This window comes from Dryobates pubescens, chromosome 27, assembly GCF_014839835.1.
Source record: "Dryobates pubescens isolate bDryPub1 chromosome 27, bDryPub1.pri, whole genome shotgun sequence".
In the NCBI taxonomy this organism is placed as follows: Eukaryota; Metazoa; Chordata; class Aves; order Piciformes; family Picidae; genus Dryobates; species Dryobates pubescens.
This window is the reverse complement of record NC_071638.1, coordinates 10,775,714-10,792,292: the sequence shown is the minus strand read 5'-3', so window position 1 is coordinate 10,792,292 and position 16,579 is coordinate 10,775,714. Positions and strand designations below refer to the sequence as shown.

General features: G+C 41.7%; 1 protein-coding gene across 1 annotated transcript in view; it reads right to left on the bottom strand.

Annotated features, from left to right (window-relative positions):
- The window catches only part of CDHR3 (cadherin related family member 3), a 51,077-nt gene that overhangs the window by 8,278 nt on the left and 26,220 nt on the right, over nucleotides 1-16,579 (bottom strand). The window contains exons 13-22 of the mRNA XM_054173789.1: nucleotides 15,917-16,106; nucleotides 14,586-14,685; nucleotides 14,363-14,461; nucleotides 11,566-11,792; nucleotides 9,370-9,541; nucleotides 7,684-7,928; nucleotides 3,756-3,937; nucleotides 1,866-1,879; nucleotides 1,359-1,390; nucleotides 500-542 (exon numbers count right to left, since the gene is read on the bottom strand). Coding sequence (XP_054029764.1) covers nucleotides 500-542; nucleotides 1,359-1,390; nucleotides 1,866-1,879; nucleotides 3,756-3,937; nucleotides 7,684-7,928; nucleotides 9,370-9,541; nucleotides 11,566-11,792; nucleotides 14,363-14,461; nucleotides 14,586-14,685; nucleotides 15,917-16,106 — 1,304 coding nt within the window. The remainder of the gene's footprint in view (nucleotides 1-499; nucleotides 543-1,358; nucleotides 1,391-1,865; nucleotides 1,880-3,755; nucleotides 3,938-7,683; nucleotides 7,929-9,369; nucleotides 9,542-11,565; nucleotides 11,793-14,362; nucleotides 14,462-14,585; nucleotides 14,686-15,916; nucleotides 16,107-16,579) is intronic.

Below are 16,579 nucleotides of genomic sequence, written 5' to 3'. Positions count from 1 at the left end.
CACAATCAGTTCCCTACGCCTGATGGCTACACTGCTCCAGATACAGTCCAGGGTACTGTTTGCCTTCTTGGCCACCTGAGCACACTACTTGCTCATGTTCAGCCAGCTGCTACCCCAAGATCCCTCCCTGCCAAGCAACTTTCCAGCCACCCTGCCCCAAGTCTATAGCATTGCATGGGATTGTTGTGACCCAAACACAGGACCTAGCCCTTGGCCGTGCTGGACACTATACATTTGCCTTCAATTCATTGATCCAGAGTGTCCAGATGCCTCTGCAGAGCCTTCCTGACCTCCAGCAGAGGGACACTCCTTATGTGCAAACTTACTGAGGTTACACTTGATCCCTTTGTCACTATCTGTGAAACAGAGCTCCCGCCTGCTCTACTTGGGAACAGCAAACTGGAAACACGAAAAGCAAATGTTGAACCATATTTAAATGAAGTAATCCAGCTAGTTTTCAGCCAAACATTCACATCCACTGGTAACTACTTTTTCTTACCTGGGTCTCTCACTTCTCCATCAAAGACAGTGTTTAGCTTTGTCTATGAAAAGAGACAAAATACGAAATTAACTCTCTGAATTAGTTTAGGAGGAGCAGCCACTTGGAAATGGTGACCTGCATGGATGGAGTTGAATTTGTACAACCTGCATATGCCATTCCCGTAGCCTGGGTTTAATCCAAACTGCCAACAAAATCCATTTGTGGTGTAGGGTGTTGCCACTAGATTTTCACAGGAGGGATTTTACAATTGAATTACCTGGTGGGGATGGGCGAAACTGGGTTTTGTTTGTAGGTGTCACAGTTTGAATGGGGAACTTCTAGCGTAGATCCTGACTGCAGTGACTGAATGTAAAATAAATTACCATTGGATGCAAAAGAAAAATAATGATAAGGTCTATATAATTTGTTGGACTGCTAATGGAGATACAGAAAAGAGGCAGAAACAGTTGTTTCTCTCACTTTTCTTCTCCTGTCACTTGGGCTTGCACTTCTCTATCTCTCTCTCTCTCTTCTCATGGCCTTGCCAGTGGTATCTCTGTTTTGACTACTGTGTGAGTTAACAGGAAGGAGGAAGGGAGTTGTGGAGGAAGGTGAATGGGTCCCCTGTATCCATCCAGGAGGGTCTGAGGACTTTCTGTGTTGTTTATAAATGGTATATATAATATTGTATGCATATTGTATATTTTGTACAAATTCATTACATTTCATATTTCTGGACTGTAGTTTGCTTGTAAATAGAGCTTCATTTGCCTCCATTCCAAACTGAGCTGCTCTGGCAATTTATTTTGGGGGGTAACTTCCTCCAAATAAGTTGGAGGGGGGTTTCAACCCTCCACAGTAGGCCAGCAGTACTTACCACAAACACTTCTTTCTTAAGTTTCTTCTTTTCTACAGAAAGAAAAAATACACATTATGAAAACCCAGATTCTTCTGACAGTGTTCCTCAAACATATAGACAGTCTTGTTGCTCACATTCTGAGATAGCTCAGATTGATCTCTTTTCAAATGCTGCTCTCTCATACTGTTTGAAAAGCAAACTTTCTCACAGTATTTTGGAGTAAGAACACACAGTTACCAATGACTAATCAGAAGTTTAGCCTTGAAAAGTCTTATTCCTTGAGAATGGTTTTTACCTAAGTTAATATGTTAATACAATTAATTTAGTAGATTTATAGATCTCAAGACTGAAATGACCATGAAATCACTTAGCCAGTCCTCCCATCAGTCAGCCAGTGTTATTTAGTCTCAGTATTTTCATAGCAGGTCAGATTTATCTGTCTAGAAATGACTATACAAGCTTTACAGCAAACCCTAAACAAGGCTTGTTGTGAAGTATTAGACTTTAGGAAAAAAAAGTACATACCTGACACATTTATCCTAAGATTAAAAGAAAAATAACAATAAATAATTAAGCATGCAGTTAACAACCATCATAGTTTCACCTCCATAAAAACAGACAAGTTACATCCTGTGGAATTCAGCTGGACTTTTAATCACCAATTCCTGACTTTCTTGCACAGACCATTTGCTTATCATCACAGTTATATTTCCTTACATTTGCTAGAATTTCCAAATGTGTGTCCAAATCCCCAGAATATCCATAGAAATCCTCATCTTAATTTTAAGAATGCCAGATGCTCCAGACCACTGGACCTCAGCTGCTCCCCACAATGAACCAATGCCACTTCTAGGTATTCCCATGCCTTTTGCCAAGCACAAGCTGGGCAAAATCCAGGAAATCTGCAGTTGTTTTGCCAGAGGAAAGAATTTGGCATGACCACCAAAGTTTGGAAACCACTCTGGGATCTGTTGCTAAGACAGAGCAAAATGTATCCTGTAACTACCTAGATGAGAGCTCCCCTGGACTGGCAGCCAAATACTAACCAAAAACATTTGTATTTTTGTTCAACACAGTTAGGCTGAGGTACTGGATGCTCCTTACAAGCACAGATACCTTTAGAAGACATAAGTGTTCCTTTTACCTTCAGCAAATGATAATGTTAATAAATCTATGCACATTTTATCTCATTTCATATAATTGAGGTGCTGGAGTGTGTTCAGAGAAGGGCAACGAAGCTGGTGAACCATCTGGAGAACAAGTATTATGAGGAGCAGCTGAGGGAAGAGGGATTTATTTTAAGTCTGAAAAAGAGGCTGAGGGGGAGATCTCATTCCTCTTTACAACTAACTGAAAGGAGGTGGGTGTGGGTTACTTCTCACTGGTATCAGGTGATAGAGAGGAAATGGCCACATGTTGCACCACAGGAGGTGCAAATTGGAGATCAGGAAAAATTTCTTTACTGAAAAAGTGGTCAGGCATTAGAAGACACTCAAGGAGGTGGTGGTGACACTGTCTCTGGATGCATGTCCTAGCTTAGAGCTCTATTGCTCCAAGAGGGGCAAAAGAACAATGTTCACACAAATGTAAATAATGGTAAGTTTGTAATGGGAAGTTGAAATGAAAAATCAATTAATATACTATGAAAATTGCAAAGCATAGTGGTCAGCATTGTAAAGCTCCTTTATACCAGACCAAAAAAACCCCCAAACAACAACCCTTCCCTTCTCCCAACCTGAGGTTCACCAAAACTACCAGGGCTCTTTCTTCTCTCCCCCACATTGCTAGGCTAGTTTCAGTTTGGCCAGGCCTGAACTGCCCCCCCCCCACCACCTTTTTACCCTCACATTAGGCCTAAACTGGCCAAGATTGCACAGGAAAAAATAAATTACTCAGGCCGAAGAGGTCTGGGATACTCCCCCATTGTTACCACATGAGAGTATCTCCCCCCCATGAAAGCAGAGAGGGAAGACAGATAAAGACAACAGCTTTGCAGCCAGATTTATAAGGAAGCAGGATTTCTGGGTAGCAATACACTATTGCCTGTGTCCACCCACTGAGCTGGGTACTGTAGACACTGGAAGTTTCAACTCTGTGGCTTCCTTTTTGGAGGCACACAGCCTAAGCGGCCACAATGTGTTAAAAAAATGTGTAGACATGTCTCTATGGGACATAGTTTAACAGGCATGGTGGAGTTATGGTAAAGGATTCACTGATCTTAGAGATTGTTTCCAGTTGAAACAGTTCTACGACCGTAAGGTTAACACCAAATCACAGCATAGCTGTATCGAAGCAGTGTGCCCTGTATCGAAGGGCACACCGCTAGAAAATCATCAAAGCAGAGACTTCATTACAGACAAAAGTTACCCTGTCATTATCAAGTGTTTCTCTAGCATGGCATCTGGGAGGACTCACAGATGCACGTTGTCTACTTTCCCTGCCGATGGGCATAGAGTGTGGGTCCACGTTGAGAGCAAGATCCCCAGGTAACCCAGCAGGCCGAGGAGCAGCAAGCTGCCGAGGCTGATGATGAAAGGCACGTACCACGCCGACTCAGAGTAGACATTTTCTCTTTTTGTCACAACAGTGAAGGCAGGCTTTTAAAACAAGATAGGAAAAGTTCTTGAACACTGACTCCAGCAGCACCTTCTTTCAGGTTGAATTTCTGCAGTGAAAGACCTGGCCCAAGATCAGCTCAAGTCTATGCAGAGGGTGATAGCATCTGCTCTAATTCACAGAATCAGCCAGGTTGGAAGAGACCTCTGAGATCATCAAATCCAACTGATCACCCAACCCAAACTAATCCACTAGACCATGGTACTAAGTGCCTCATCCAGACTTTTCTTAAACACCTCCAGGGACATTGACCCCCACCACCTCCTTGGGCAGCCCATTCCAATGGCCAATCTCTCTTTCTGTGAAGAACTTCTTTCTAAGACCAAGCCTAAACTGCCCCCTGCACAGCTTGAGACTGTGTCCTCTTGTTCTGTTGGAGGTTGCCCAATACAAACCCAGAACAAGTCCTGGGATATCCAGACATGATCCCACTCTCTCCTGCAGGAGTCCAGGGGAATAATAATAATAATAATAATAATAATAATAATAATAATAATAATAATAAAAACCAGTTTGGAAGAGACCTTCAAGATCATCATGTCCAACCCTTCAACCAATCCAACCCACCTAAACAACGAAACCATGGCACCAAGCACCCCATCAAGTCTCCTCCTGAACACCTCCAGTGATGGTGACTCCACCACCTCCCTGGGCAACCCATTCCAATGGGCAATCACTCTCTCTGTATAGAACTTCTTCCTAACATCCAACCTAAACTTCCCCTGACACAGCCTGAGACTGTGTCCTCTTGTTCTGGTGCTGGCTGCCTGGGAGAAGAGACCATCATCCGCCTGTCTACAGCTTCCCTTCAGGTAGTTGTAGAGAGCAATAAGGTCACCCCTGAGTCTCCTCCTCTCCAGGCTAAGCAACCCCAGCTCCCTCAGCCTCTCCTCATAGGGCTTGTGTTCCAAACCCCTCACCAACTTTGTTGAATGCGGGAAAAGGACACAAGAACCAGGAACCAGAAAGTTTGGTAAATAAAGGGATATGTTCTCCCTTTATGGTAAAAGAGCACATGCACTGGCCATGCTTCTTGGCAATTTTTCATGTCAATAAATAGTTATTAACATGTGTATTAATATTTGCCATATTAATTTTGTCATAATCATAATAGCTGGTCAAATGGAGTCCAGCTGCAATACAAAGAGGATATTCCACCTTTTCCAAACATAGGTTCAATATCTTACATTAAAAGAAGTATGCCTCCTTGGGGTGTAAAAGCCTCTGATGGCCTGAGATGATGAGCACATGCTATTTTAGTTCAGAGATATCTGCCTCTGCTAAGATAATGATTTTTTGTTGTTGTTTCATTACTTTAAGGCAAAACTGGAAGTAGGTCATCTTCACTACAGTAAACATTTTGGCCCTCTTCTTCAGAGACTTTGATCCCACTGAGGAACTGGATTATGGTATTAAAAATAATGACACCTTTTGGTTTTTTTTTCTGTCTGTGACTTGTTCCAGTAAGGGCAAATTTGTTCAGGAGCTGGAATCTCCCACATCTTTCCAAGTGCCAGAGGAGATGCTTCCGAGCTGATAAAGTGCTTGGAACTAGTAACTAGTTTATTAATAGTCCCATCATGAAAATGTCCTCAAACAGATCAGAAACTACTCATTTGTTCTGCATGGGTCATTAGCTATTGTGGTACTATTGGTGTTGATAATCTAATAAACTCTTAATGCATTTCTTTTTTGTAGGAGATTTCTAGTCACATTGCATATGAAAATTAGTAGGGTATCTACTTCTTTCCTGTGTAATGATACTTTTAGCAAGCCTAAATAGCCTTGTTCATCCAATCATTAGATAAGATCTCAGATAATTTCAAGATCACCATCACAAGTCTGTCCTCACTGTGACTCATTACAAGTTAAGTTTTTCTGAGGAGGCTTCTTTTCTACACTACCAGTTTTCCAGTATGTGATGCCTCAAGCTGCAGCACTGAATACATGCAAGTAACAGTGATGAAAGAAACTGCTGTAATGGAAGTGTTCTTCTGGAAAGTAAAAGGTCTCTTCCAACCTGGTCTATTCTATTCTATTCTATTCTATTCTATTCTATTCTATTCTATTCTATTCTATTCTATTCTATTCTATTCCATTCCATTCCATTCCATTCCATTCCATTCCATTCCATTCTAAACTGGAAGTGGAAGGCTGATCTCACAGAATCAACCAGGTTGGAAAAGACCTCAGAGATCATCAAGTCCTAATACCTAACACCCCATGACGTGGTTCCAAGTGCCACATCCACTCCTATTTTGAACACTTCCAGGGATATCCCTGGGGAAGCAGATTTAATACTGTGAGATATGGTCTAAACTCTTTGTATTTGGGGTAAAGGACAGGAAAGAAATGCAGTATAAGTTTTGTTATTTAGCTTAACTTTTCATTTCCAAATCACATACTGGAAGGAAAAGCATTAGATAATAAAAGGGATGTAAATCAGTCTGGATGTTTGGATTTAAAGTGTTTCAGAGCAAAATTTTCCAGACTTTCTTGTGCTCTTTGGTTTTGTGCTCATCTGGTTTTGGTTGAATAGGCTCTACCATATCCAGGCCATTATACAGTCACTAGCTTTTTTTCTCCTTCATCAGCATACTCATATTTTCATTCCCACATGCAAGAGAAAAAAGAAGAGTGATGCCAAATAAAAAGTCCAATTCTTTACAGTGAGGGTGATGAGGCACTGAACCAGTTGCCCAAGGATGTTTTGGATGCTTATCCTTGGAGGTATTCAAGGACAAGTTAGGGCAATCTTTTCTGGTGGAAGGTGTCCCTGCCCATGGTGGCGGGGTTGGAACTAGATGGGCTTCAAGGTCCTTTCCAACCCAAACCATTTCATGAGCTGCAATCAGGTAGAAAATGGATTGGTGATTCTGTGATTCTGTGACTCTCTGCTAGTACAGCAGCAACTGGCAAAAGTGTGGTCCATACCACTTCTGCAAGGAGAGTGAAGGAAACTCTGATCAGTTTCTGCACCAGACTGATACACTCAGCTCCCAAATGAGACTGGTGAGTCAAAGATTACCTGGGATGGTTGTTTGAAGAATGTCAAACGTTGTGCAGGCTTCCACAGCTCAGCTATGGGCTGCTATGTGAGCAGAGAGCTCTGAAAAGACCACATCCCTGCATTTTCTGTGTGAAACCTCAGTTTGATGATGAGCTTGTACATGACTGCTTCAGTTCCTGACTGGCAGCCTGAAGTTTTACATGACAGGATGGGAAGGAAAAAAAGGCCCCTCCAAATGGTGAGGATTTCTTGTCATTGCCTGTTTCAACTTTTCTATCCACAAATTAATGTGCCTCAGTGCTAAAGAAGTGCACAGATGTACAGAGCAGCTAGGAGAGATAATAGCTACAAATGCATGAGGTAATTTTATGGTTTCAGGTGAACTTTAACCATTTCCCTTTCCTTATAAAAAAAGCTGCCAAAATATTTTCAGCTGTGTGGCAGTGGCATCATGCCCAGCTACTTTCCTTTTTATTTTAGAACCTGAAATATATAACATATTATGAATCTGTACCTGGGACCAATGCTTTATGGTGCAAAGCGTGTCAGCCATCTCTGGCTTCAATGACAAAAAAGCACAAGGCTCAGCAGCTCTCAAGACTGGACACCCTGTAGGGATTTTTTGGTCCTCATACACCTACCCTCTGTTCTTTGTGAAGACTCAAGATCAGCACCTAAAAGAAATGTGGAACTGTACATGAATTTCATTGAACTTACTGTTGTGGTAGCAACAGTAGTTGGTTTTGGGATAACTCTGATGCTTAAAGTCACCATTCCAGTTTTAATGAGGTGTGTAGTTTTGTCCCTGGCAGATAGTAGATTGTCATCTGTTATATAGACACGTAGCCTGTAGATCCATTTTGTATCAAGTCCGCTCTCGTAGTCAAACCTTGATGCAAGGATCAGTCGAGATGTGTTGGAGCCAGCACTTGGTGAAAAGGTGAAATGGTTGTTCATATTGCCTGCAAATAATGACATCAAAACTCAAAAACAGTAATTATTTTAATCCTATATTAAAGATCATTCTCTGCTGCCAACTCATGATGGTCACTATACATCTATGCAGTGAAATACCATGACAAGGAATGGCAGCTTGATTTTACAGCTGCCGTATAGAATAATGCGAAACAATACAATCATGATGTAGAATAAGGCATATATGGGGACAGAGCTGAGAGAGGAATGGGGAAACAGCTCATCATCACAGGGCACACAAGAGATCACCTGAATGACCTAGAGAGCATCCAGATGGAGCAGCACATAACTGGGATGAAGACCTTACACTGTTGCACTACAGGAGTGTAACCTAGGACATATGGACACAAGTGGTATCTCCAGAGGCAACTTCAGCCTCTAACCATGGTTTCTTCTGCTGCCTTTAAACAGGTCCCCCAGAAGAGATGTAATAACATGAGAATGTTAATTGTCTCCAGAAATCCCCAGCCATCATGTTCTTTCCATTTAGTTGGAGATCAGCTATTGGCTTGGGCTGCGGGTAGGCCAGCACCATCTATTGGTCTCCAAAAAGACTGCATGGATCAGAGCTATGAAAAGGCACCACATGTTATTCGGTTTTCATCTTGTTGCCCCATAGACCTGCAGAGAAAGCAACATTTGTACAATACTAAATGGGCTGCTGCTTTGTGGCTCAGAGACCAATTACATGGTACAGTTCACATGCATACAGCCCAAACTGGACCTGTGGTCGGATCTCGATCTATTAATGCAAACATGACCTTGTGTGGCTTTGTATGCAAAGCTCACCTGCAGCTTTAAGGGGCTGCAACAGGACAGAAACTCTCTTTTTTTATGCTCACAGATGACACCTGGACAATCTGCTCCCTCCATCTCAGCAGTCACTTCAGCAGCAATAAAAGGAATTGTGCCAGGAGAACATGTTCCCTTTTTTGTGAAGCCAAAGTTGTCCCACACTACTGCTGTTCCCCAGAAGAATGCACAGTATGACTAGGTTCAAACACCTATTCTTGAAATGGAGGTTTAATGCATATAGCATGGGTCTAGAAAATGTGGGTTTAAAAGTGCACAGTAACAGAACACAGTATAGCTTCTCAAGATTTCAGCTGTAATTGGGAGGTAAATTTGACCTTGCATACCACTCTAGCTCATTCTTCTGACATCTTTGTCAACCGTGTAATCAATTGCCAATCAGTATTATAGGTAATCCAGTCTTGCAATGGAATAGTTCTAGGTAGTGGCAGCAGTAGCCCACTTGTGCAGAGACATCTCTTCATAAGCAGCAAAGTAATGATATGCAGAACTTGTGGATCAAAGCTGCCTCACTATGAGAAGAAGCACATGAACTGCTAGATGCTTATTTACAAATCAAAGCAAGCCATCAGCATTCACTAGTATTTGCACTGCTCACACTCCCTGACACAGTACCTTCGTTAATGAAGTAACGGAAAGACCTAGGATCAGAGTCACGATCTTGACATTCAATCTTGAAGCCATTAATATTGGTCCCAACAGCTAAAGTGTCTGGGACTTGAAAGGAGTAGAAATTTGGTGAACAAACTGGTTCTTCATCATTTACTTCCAAAACATTGACAGTTACCTGAAAGAAAAGAGCAACAGCAAGCCAAAGCTCCTCCACTGTGCTGAGACAGAAACTGGTTGGCTTTCTCCAGTTGGCCTTTTGATCAACAGCAGTTGAAAAGAAGAGAATTTTCCAGCTATACCAGCTTCTACTTCCAAAACATCTCTGATAATTTGACCTTCAGTTCTTGTAATCGACATTCCTCTGGTACCAGTTTCCTTAGCCTGACCAATATTCTCAAACTCTGAGGGTTTGAATCACTTCAATTATGTCATAGGCAGAATAAGAAATAACAGTATAGTAAATAATAAATAGTAAATAAACAATAGTATGGCAAATAATAGGATTAACGTTAAACTTACTTTCAAACCTCTCAAATTGTTTCAGAGTCTTTAATTAGGGATCCTGACATATTTAATAATTTAGGTCACCAACAGAGGGAAGGAGGGAGGGAGGGAGGGAAGGAGGAAGGGAAGAAGGAAGGGAGGAAGGAAGGGAGGGAGGAAAGAAGGGAAGAAGGAAGGGAGGAAGGAAGGGAGGGAGGGAGGGAGGAAAGAAAGAAGGGAGGGAGGGAGGGAGGGAGGGAAGGAGGGAGGGAGGGAGGAAAGAAGGGAAGAAGGAAGAGAGGAAGGAAGGGAGGGAGGGAGGGAGGAAAGAAAGAAGGGAGGGAGGGAGGGAGGGAGGGAAGGAGGAAGGGAGGGAGGAAAGAAGGGAAGAAGGAAGGGAGGAAGGAAGGAAGGAAGGAAGGAAGGAGGACTATAGTCTGCTGCCTGTGACAAAGAAATGCTGATAATGGCTTTCTGTGTGGCTAGGAGCATCACAGGTATCACTGAATGTGCTTAATATCACCTGGGATTAGCTAGCTGAAAGGAAATGAGTATGATCCTCAAAGCTTTTTCCCCTAATGTCTGTTAGACTTTAATACACAACAGATGAACTTGTCATTGTTAAAAGGTCTGGGTGCTGAATTTTCTTTAGTCATCACCTTAATAGCTGTTCTGTCTGGTTCCTGGCTGGACTAGAGAGGAGGCCTGTATTTTCAACAGATGTGCAAAAGTCAAATGTGAGGCTTTCATGAAAGAGGAAATGTGAAGAGAAGTATGTGAAGCATTGCAGGCTTCGTTGAAAGAAGTGACTATACAACACCTCTGTGAACACACAGTCTGTGTATTTTTCTTCTGAATAAAGTAGGTGTGGGCAGCAAACAAGCACACCCATACTGTTTTATGTTACCATGGTCCTTAGCACGCTCTTGACTGTCGGATAGCAAGGCTTCATCTCTACTGGTTGTGTCCATAAGGACACAGCTCTGTTGGGCTAGCCTCTGACAGATTTCACAGTGTCACAGTATCACAGTATCACCAAGGTTGAAAAAGACCTCGAGGATCATCAAGTCCAACCTGCCACCACAAACCTCATGACTAGACCATGGCACCAAGTGCCACGTCCAGTCTCCTCTTGAAGACCTCAAGGGATGGTGACTCCACCACCTCCCTGGGCAGCACATTCCAATGACGAACGACTCTCTCAGTGAAGAGAAGGTTAAGAGGGTTAACCTCAGTGAAGAGGTTTGGGAAGCTTTCATCCCATCCCCAAAGTTTTCAGTATTTCCCCTTGATTCTTGCATTATTTTGAGCACTCTAGAGTGAGAAAAGATCACATATAAAATCAAATGTAAGTTTGAAACCCAACAAGCATTACGAAGGATGCAAAAAGGACTTAGCTACATGGCGACAACTAGATTTACTACCTCACCTCAACACTTTGTCCTTTCTCTAATTTATAGCACATTTGTAGCCATAAATAATATCTTTTATGGTCTAGGGCACAGCAAACAATTCTGTACAGAACCCACAGAGTTAAAAATATTAAAATATTATTTTCATCCTTTTTGTAAAGAAATAAATACTGAATTAATATCATCTTATTCATTTTACTAATATACCTGTCTGTGCAGGGGTGGAGTTGTCTATTTTCAGGCACAACATTGTTCTTGCCAGGAAGAAAGCATAGATAATGGGAAGGAGGGTGGATTTACTCACAGAAGCTGTTGCAGTCTTCTCTTGGTCAGAGGCCTGTACTGTGAGAATGTGTTTCTTTGCTGTTTCATAGTCTAATTGACCCAAAATTTTCAAGTCTCCTTTGGTTGGGTTGATCCAGAAAATACTTGTATAATCCCTGGTATCACCTTCAGACACAATGGAATAAGTGATGACACTGGGTGGCCAGTCCTCGTCTGTGGCATTCACTCTTCCAATGCTGGATCCAACTGAGAGACACAAAATCTGTATTTCAGCAATATTTTAGGGAAAAGGAGGTACAGAGTACTTACTCCAAATGAAAACTGATTGAACTAAACATTTGGTTTAGTGTTTGTTGCCCCCAAAGCATAAAGAAATGATGTGAGAAATACACGCCGTGCTGCGTAATGACCTTGTCTGGTATCAATTGTGATAGTTTAAGGCTGTGCCTGGAAAAATTTTCTACAGATCTTGAACAAAAAGTGATAGAATGCAAATAAATTGCCAAATTTATGCAAAAGGAAAATAATAAGGTGTAAGTAATCCCATTGGTCTGATATGTAACATAAAGTTCATTGTGTACTCTTTCTCTTTGTGAGTTCATTGCTGTAGCTGGCGCTTCTGCTGGTTTGTTGACCTTGCCTGCGTTCCTTTGTTGTGGCTCAGTACTAACAGCTACTCTGTGATTTTTCTTTTACTTTGTGCTGGGGGAGGGAAGGCAGCAGCGAGGGGGAAGCTGTTGGTAACCCTCTGGTTTTGTCCAGTGGGCATTCTTGTGTTGTTTATAAATTGTAAACATTGTATATTTTGTACATGTTCATTGCATTCCATATTTCTAGGTTTCAGATTTGCTTGTGTGATGGGCTGCGTCCATCCAGGAAGTAGGGCGGGGAGGGCTTGTGAGAGCTTTTGCCCTCCTTGAAGGGTGTTTTCCCCCTGGGAAACTAAATTAGCCTGTTCCACACCCCCTCCCTGCCCAGCAAAACTATAAAAAGGAGGATACTGCAGTCATTAGCTCTCTTGGCCCCTGCCTTATGCCTGGACGAGGACTGCAGCTGGTTCCCCTGCTTCTCTGCCATGTGGTCCTCCCTGCTGTACCCATGCCTTTGCAAAGGACTGGGTTTGTGTTTCATATTTCTTTTTTCCAATCCATCCTTGTTCCTTGCCCTTGTGAACCCTACCTGTTATTGTTATACATATATATGCATGTATATATATATAAATATATATATATATATATATATATATATATATATATATATACACTGCTTAAAGAAAATTCTTTACCTCTCTACTTCCAAGCCGAATCCAAATTATTTCTTGGTGGATTTGTTCCTTTCCTTTCTTTTCCTCTCTATTGGGAAAGAGGGGGTGGGGGGTGGGGGGTGGAGTGGGGGAGGGATTCTCAGCCTGGCCCCCATCTGACCTCTTGAGTCCCAGTTAAGGCTCAAACCACCACAGCTTGTAAATACAGCTTCATTTGCTTTCAAATGAGCTGGTCTGGCAATTCTATGCTGGGGGGTAATTTCAACCTACCACATTAATAAGTGCCAGCATGTGAGGACTATGTAAAGAATTACAAAAGAAGTGGTCTGGCATTAAGGGCAAATGCAACCCCTGCACCAACACAAGTTCTTTCCTTGTGACACACCAAGTGTGCTTGGAGGGAGGAAAAATGGTCTGCCCTGCAGACAAAGAGTCCTGCCCTGCAATTGCTGCCATTTCTTCTGAGGGGTTTGAAAAGCAGATTAAATTACTTTTATTTTGAAAATTTATGAAGCAAACTGCCATTTGTAATCTGGAACTGGGGGTCAGAGACACACTATAGAGTTCCCAACGCTGGAGCTTTTCAAAACCCCTGGATGAAACCCTGAGCAACCTGAGGTAGCTTTGGAAACTAGCTTCACTTAGTACATGAGCTGAACTTGGTATCTTCAGAGATCCCTTATGTAGAGATCCCTTAGTGGCCATAGGAGGTTCAGAATAAGGGTCAAGACTGATCTAGCATAAATCTGATGAACCTCTTGCTTCTGCCTCAGACTAGAGAATAAAACCTGTAAATGAGATCCTGGGGCAAAAAGGCTGTGTTTGATACATTTGGTCATATGAAGGAGATGATGAACCTGGGGAAGCTGCTCTGCTGACTAAGCAGCTCAGCACAGAGCAGGCTGGCTGTCATACCTGGTACCCATAGATTACAAAGGAGACAAGGTGTTTTCTCACTGCTCTGCAAACATGAGATGCAGGTCTCACCAGAGGACAAAGAAGGATGCTGAAATAGCATGTGAGCAGTTTCAACAAATTCAGTTTTTAGACTATGATTGCAGACATCAGCCCCCAGACATAGGAGGAAGCCTCATTCTCTCTGGGCTCAAGGAGCTGCTCTGACTGCTGAGTGGCTGAAGGCAGCCTCAATACCCTCCTTTCAAACACCTTTTGTACTCAAGATGAGGTAAGCCTAAGGGTGAAACCATCCTGCACCATGCCTAAGCCAAGGGAGTCCTCGGCAGCCTGCGTAGGTCTGTAACAGTTTCCTTGCACCATTGCAATCCCTCCAAAAGGCTGATTTAGCAAGAGCAGAAAGACAATCTAAAACAAGACATCTGAGTTCAGTTCCTGGCTCTGTCACAGATTACTTGTGCAATTGCTGAATTTGTCTGTGTCTCAGCTTCTGGCTCTGCAACTGGGGTTGGTGTTAGCTTTGTGTATTTAAGGGTAGTAGGTGGTGGGTATTGTCCTCATTCAAATACATGAAAATCCATTTAGAACACAAAGTTGCTTACCAAGATTATTTCTAGCATATAGGTTCTTACAGTACCTTTAGTAATTTCTGGAACATTAAATTCATAAGGTAAGTTACTGAAGACTGGAAAAAATTCATTCACTGGTTTTATCCTGACGTAAATGTAGATGATACCTAGAAATAGAAGGTTAAATCATAGTTAAAAATGGCTGTGAAATTTTCTCATGCATATATTCAAAACACATTCCCCTCGTGAGCTCACAGGAAAACCCAACATAATTGCAAAAGGGATACTTGCTTGAATAGTCAGGATAGGCAATATCTTGCACCCTGACAGTCAGAGAATAAACTTCAACTCCTAGATTGGCTGGGTTTTCCAAATCAATACTTTTAGTCATCTAAATCAAAAAGAAAAACAATTACATTTAAACATTGTTACATAAAACAATGACAAACATGACGGCCTGGTCTCCCCTTTGCATTCATAGAATGGCTCTGCAGGATTAATACACATGTACTGTCTGATGTTGCTTGAAAGTTCAAGACTATCCTTCTGCCAAGAAAATTTCTTCCCCTTTTGTGCAGGAAGTGCTCACGTTAGATCTCTGCCCTTTGTTGGCTATGCCATAACCTGTTATTGCTAAATAGTAACAGCTGAGCTCCTGCTGGCAGAATTGTTAAAGGTAGGAGCAATCAGGTTGTTATTAAATGGTGGTTTCTGCAGATTTAAATTCTAATCTCTTGAATACCTTCTTCAGGAAGGGGGCAGCAGGACTAAAGCAAAGGCATTTGCTGTTAATCATCTACAAGATGAATAGGAGGATCTAGTGGAGGAGAGGACACTTCAGATAGCCTGTTACACTATAGATTCATGATGGTCACCTGTGCAGCAGTGAGGATTATTATGCTAAGGACAATGGTCATTGAAATGTATACTTCAGGTCAAAACCTAAGGCAAGCTGTAATGAAATAGTTTCATTTCTTCTGTAGCAGCCTCATAATTTAGACAGAATACTTACTTTTATTGTTTTCCTTTTACTATAGTTGCCTAAAGTTTAAAGATCTTTTTAAAGCAAGAAGAAAAACACAACATTACATTGCATCCAGCAAATGGGGAGACAAATGTAAAGGGGGCAGCAGTTACCAACATAAGGAACCCATTCTGACATGCAAAGGCACAAGTCCAAATTCATGTGAAAATGTACTGCTGAAAGCAGTGGTGGTATGATTTTAAGCAATGAAGCTGTAAAGTAGATACAGAGTAAGCAAATTCTCCAGTATCTAAATTCTTCATGCTGAACAGCAAAGATTTTGCAGTCTGTCATGAATAAATATCAAAATTATCAGATTACCCATATCAAAATAAGTGCTTCATGCTCCCTAAGAAAAGGATAGGGTTGGCTTGGGTTTTTTCCTCAAGTCTCTCTACCACATTTAATTTAAACTGGAGAAAACAGTTCTTTGTTAACCAAATTCTGTAGAATAGAATTAGTCTTATGTAGTATGTAGTTTAATCAAGACAGTAATTCTCCAGGTCACACCACTGTGACATGAATTACAGTTTTAGGCAGGAGGTTTCTTGTACCTATGCTATGTCATAAACTGAATTCTGAAATGGTACAAGCTTACATAAAGCTGCATAAGACTGACCACAAGTCTCCCAGACACAGCAGACTCCAGAGCGAAGTTATTTCTTCCAAAACCAGATAATCCAGTGAAATTAAATTGATTGTTTGAAGGATCAACATCAATATCATGACAGAAATCTCTAAGATGAAAAAGAAACGTCCCAGCAATTGTATTTTCATTTGCCTCTTCCCTGTTTAAAACAAACACATTTTCCATGAGAACAGCTCTTGAGTTCTTCACAGAATCAACCAGGCTGGCAGAGATCTCCAAGCTCACCAAGTCTAACAAATCACTCAACCCTAAGTAGTCAACTAGACCATGGTATTAAGTGCCTTATCCAGCCTTTTCTTAAACACCTCCAGGGACATTGACTCCACCACTTCCCAGCATCAATGTTCATTTATTTTCTATGTGAAATCTATACCTGACCAGACAGGAATTGATGAAGTAAGCCAGGACCAGATCATATCAGTACATATTACACTGGTCTCCTGATGGGATGCTTGCTCTCTTATCACTAACTAATAGTTGGACCATTTTGATGTTTTGTAAAACCAGCATTAATGGCCTTGTCATGGATAATGAAGGTTGCTGTGGAACAGCTGTGAGTGAGACCTTCATATTTTGAAACTGCAGAATTATCTTGTTATGATTCTGGGTAAA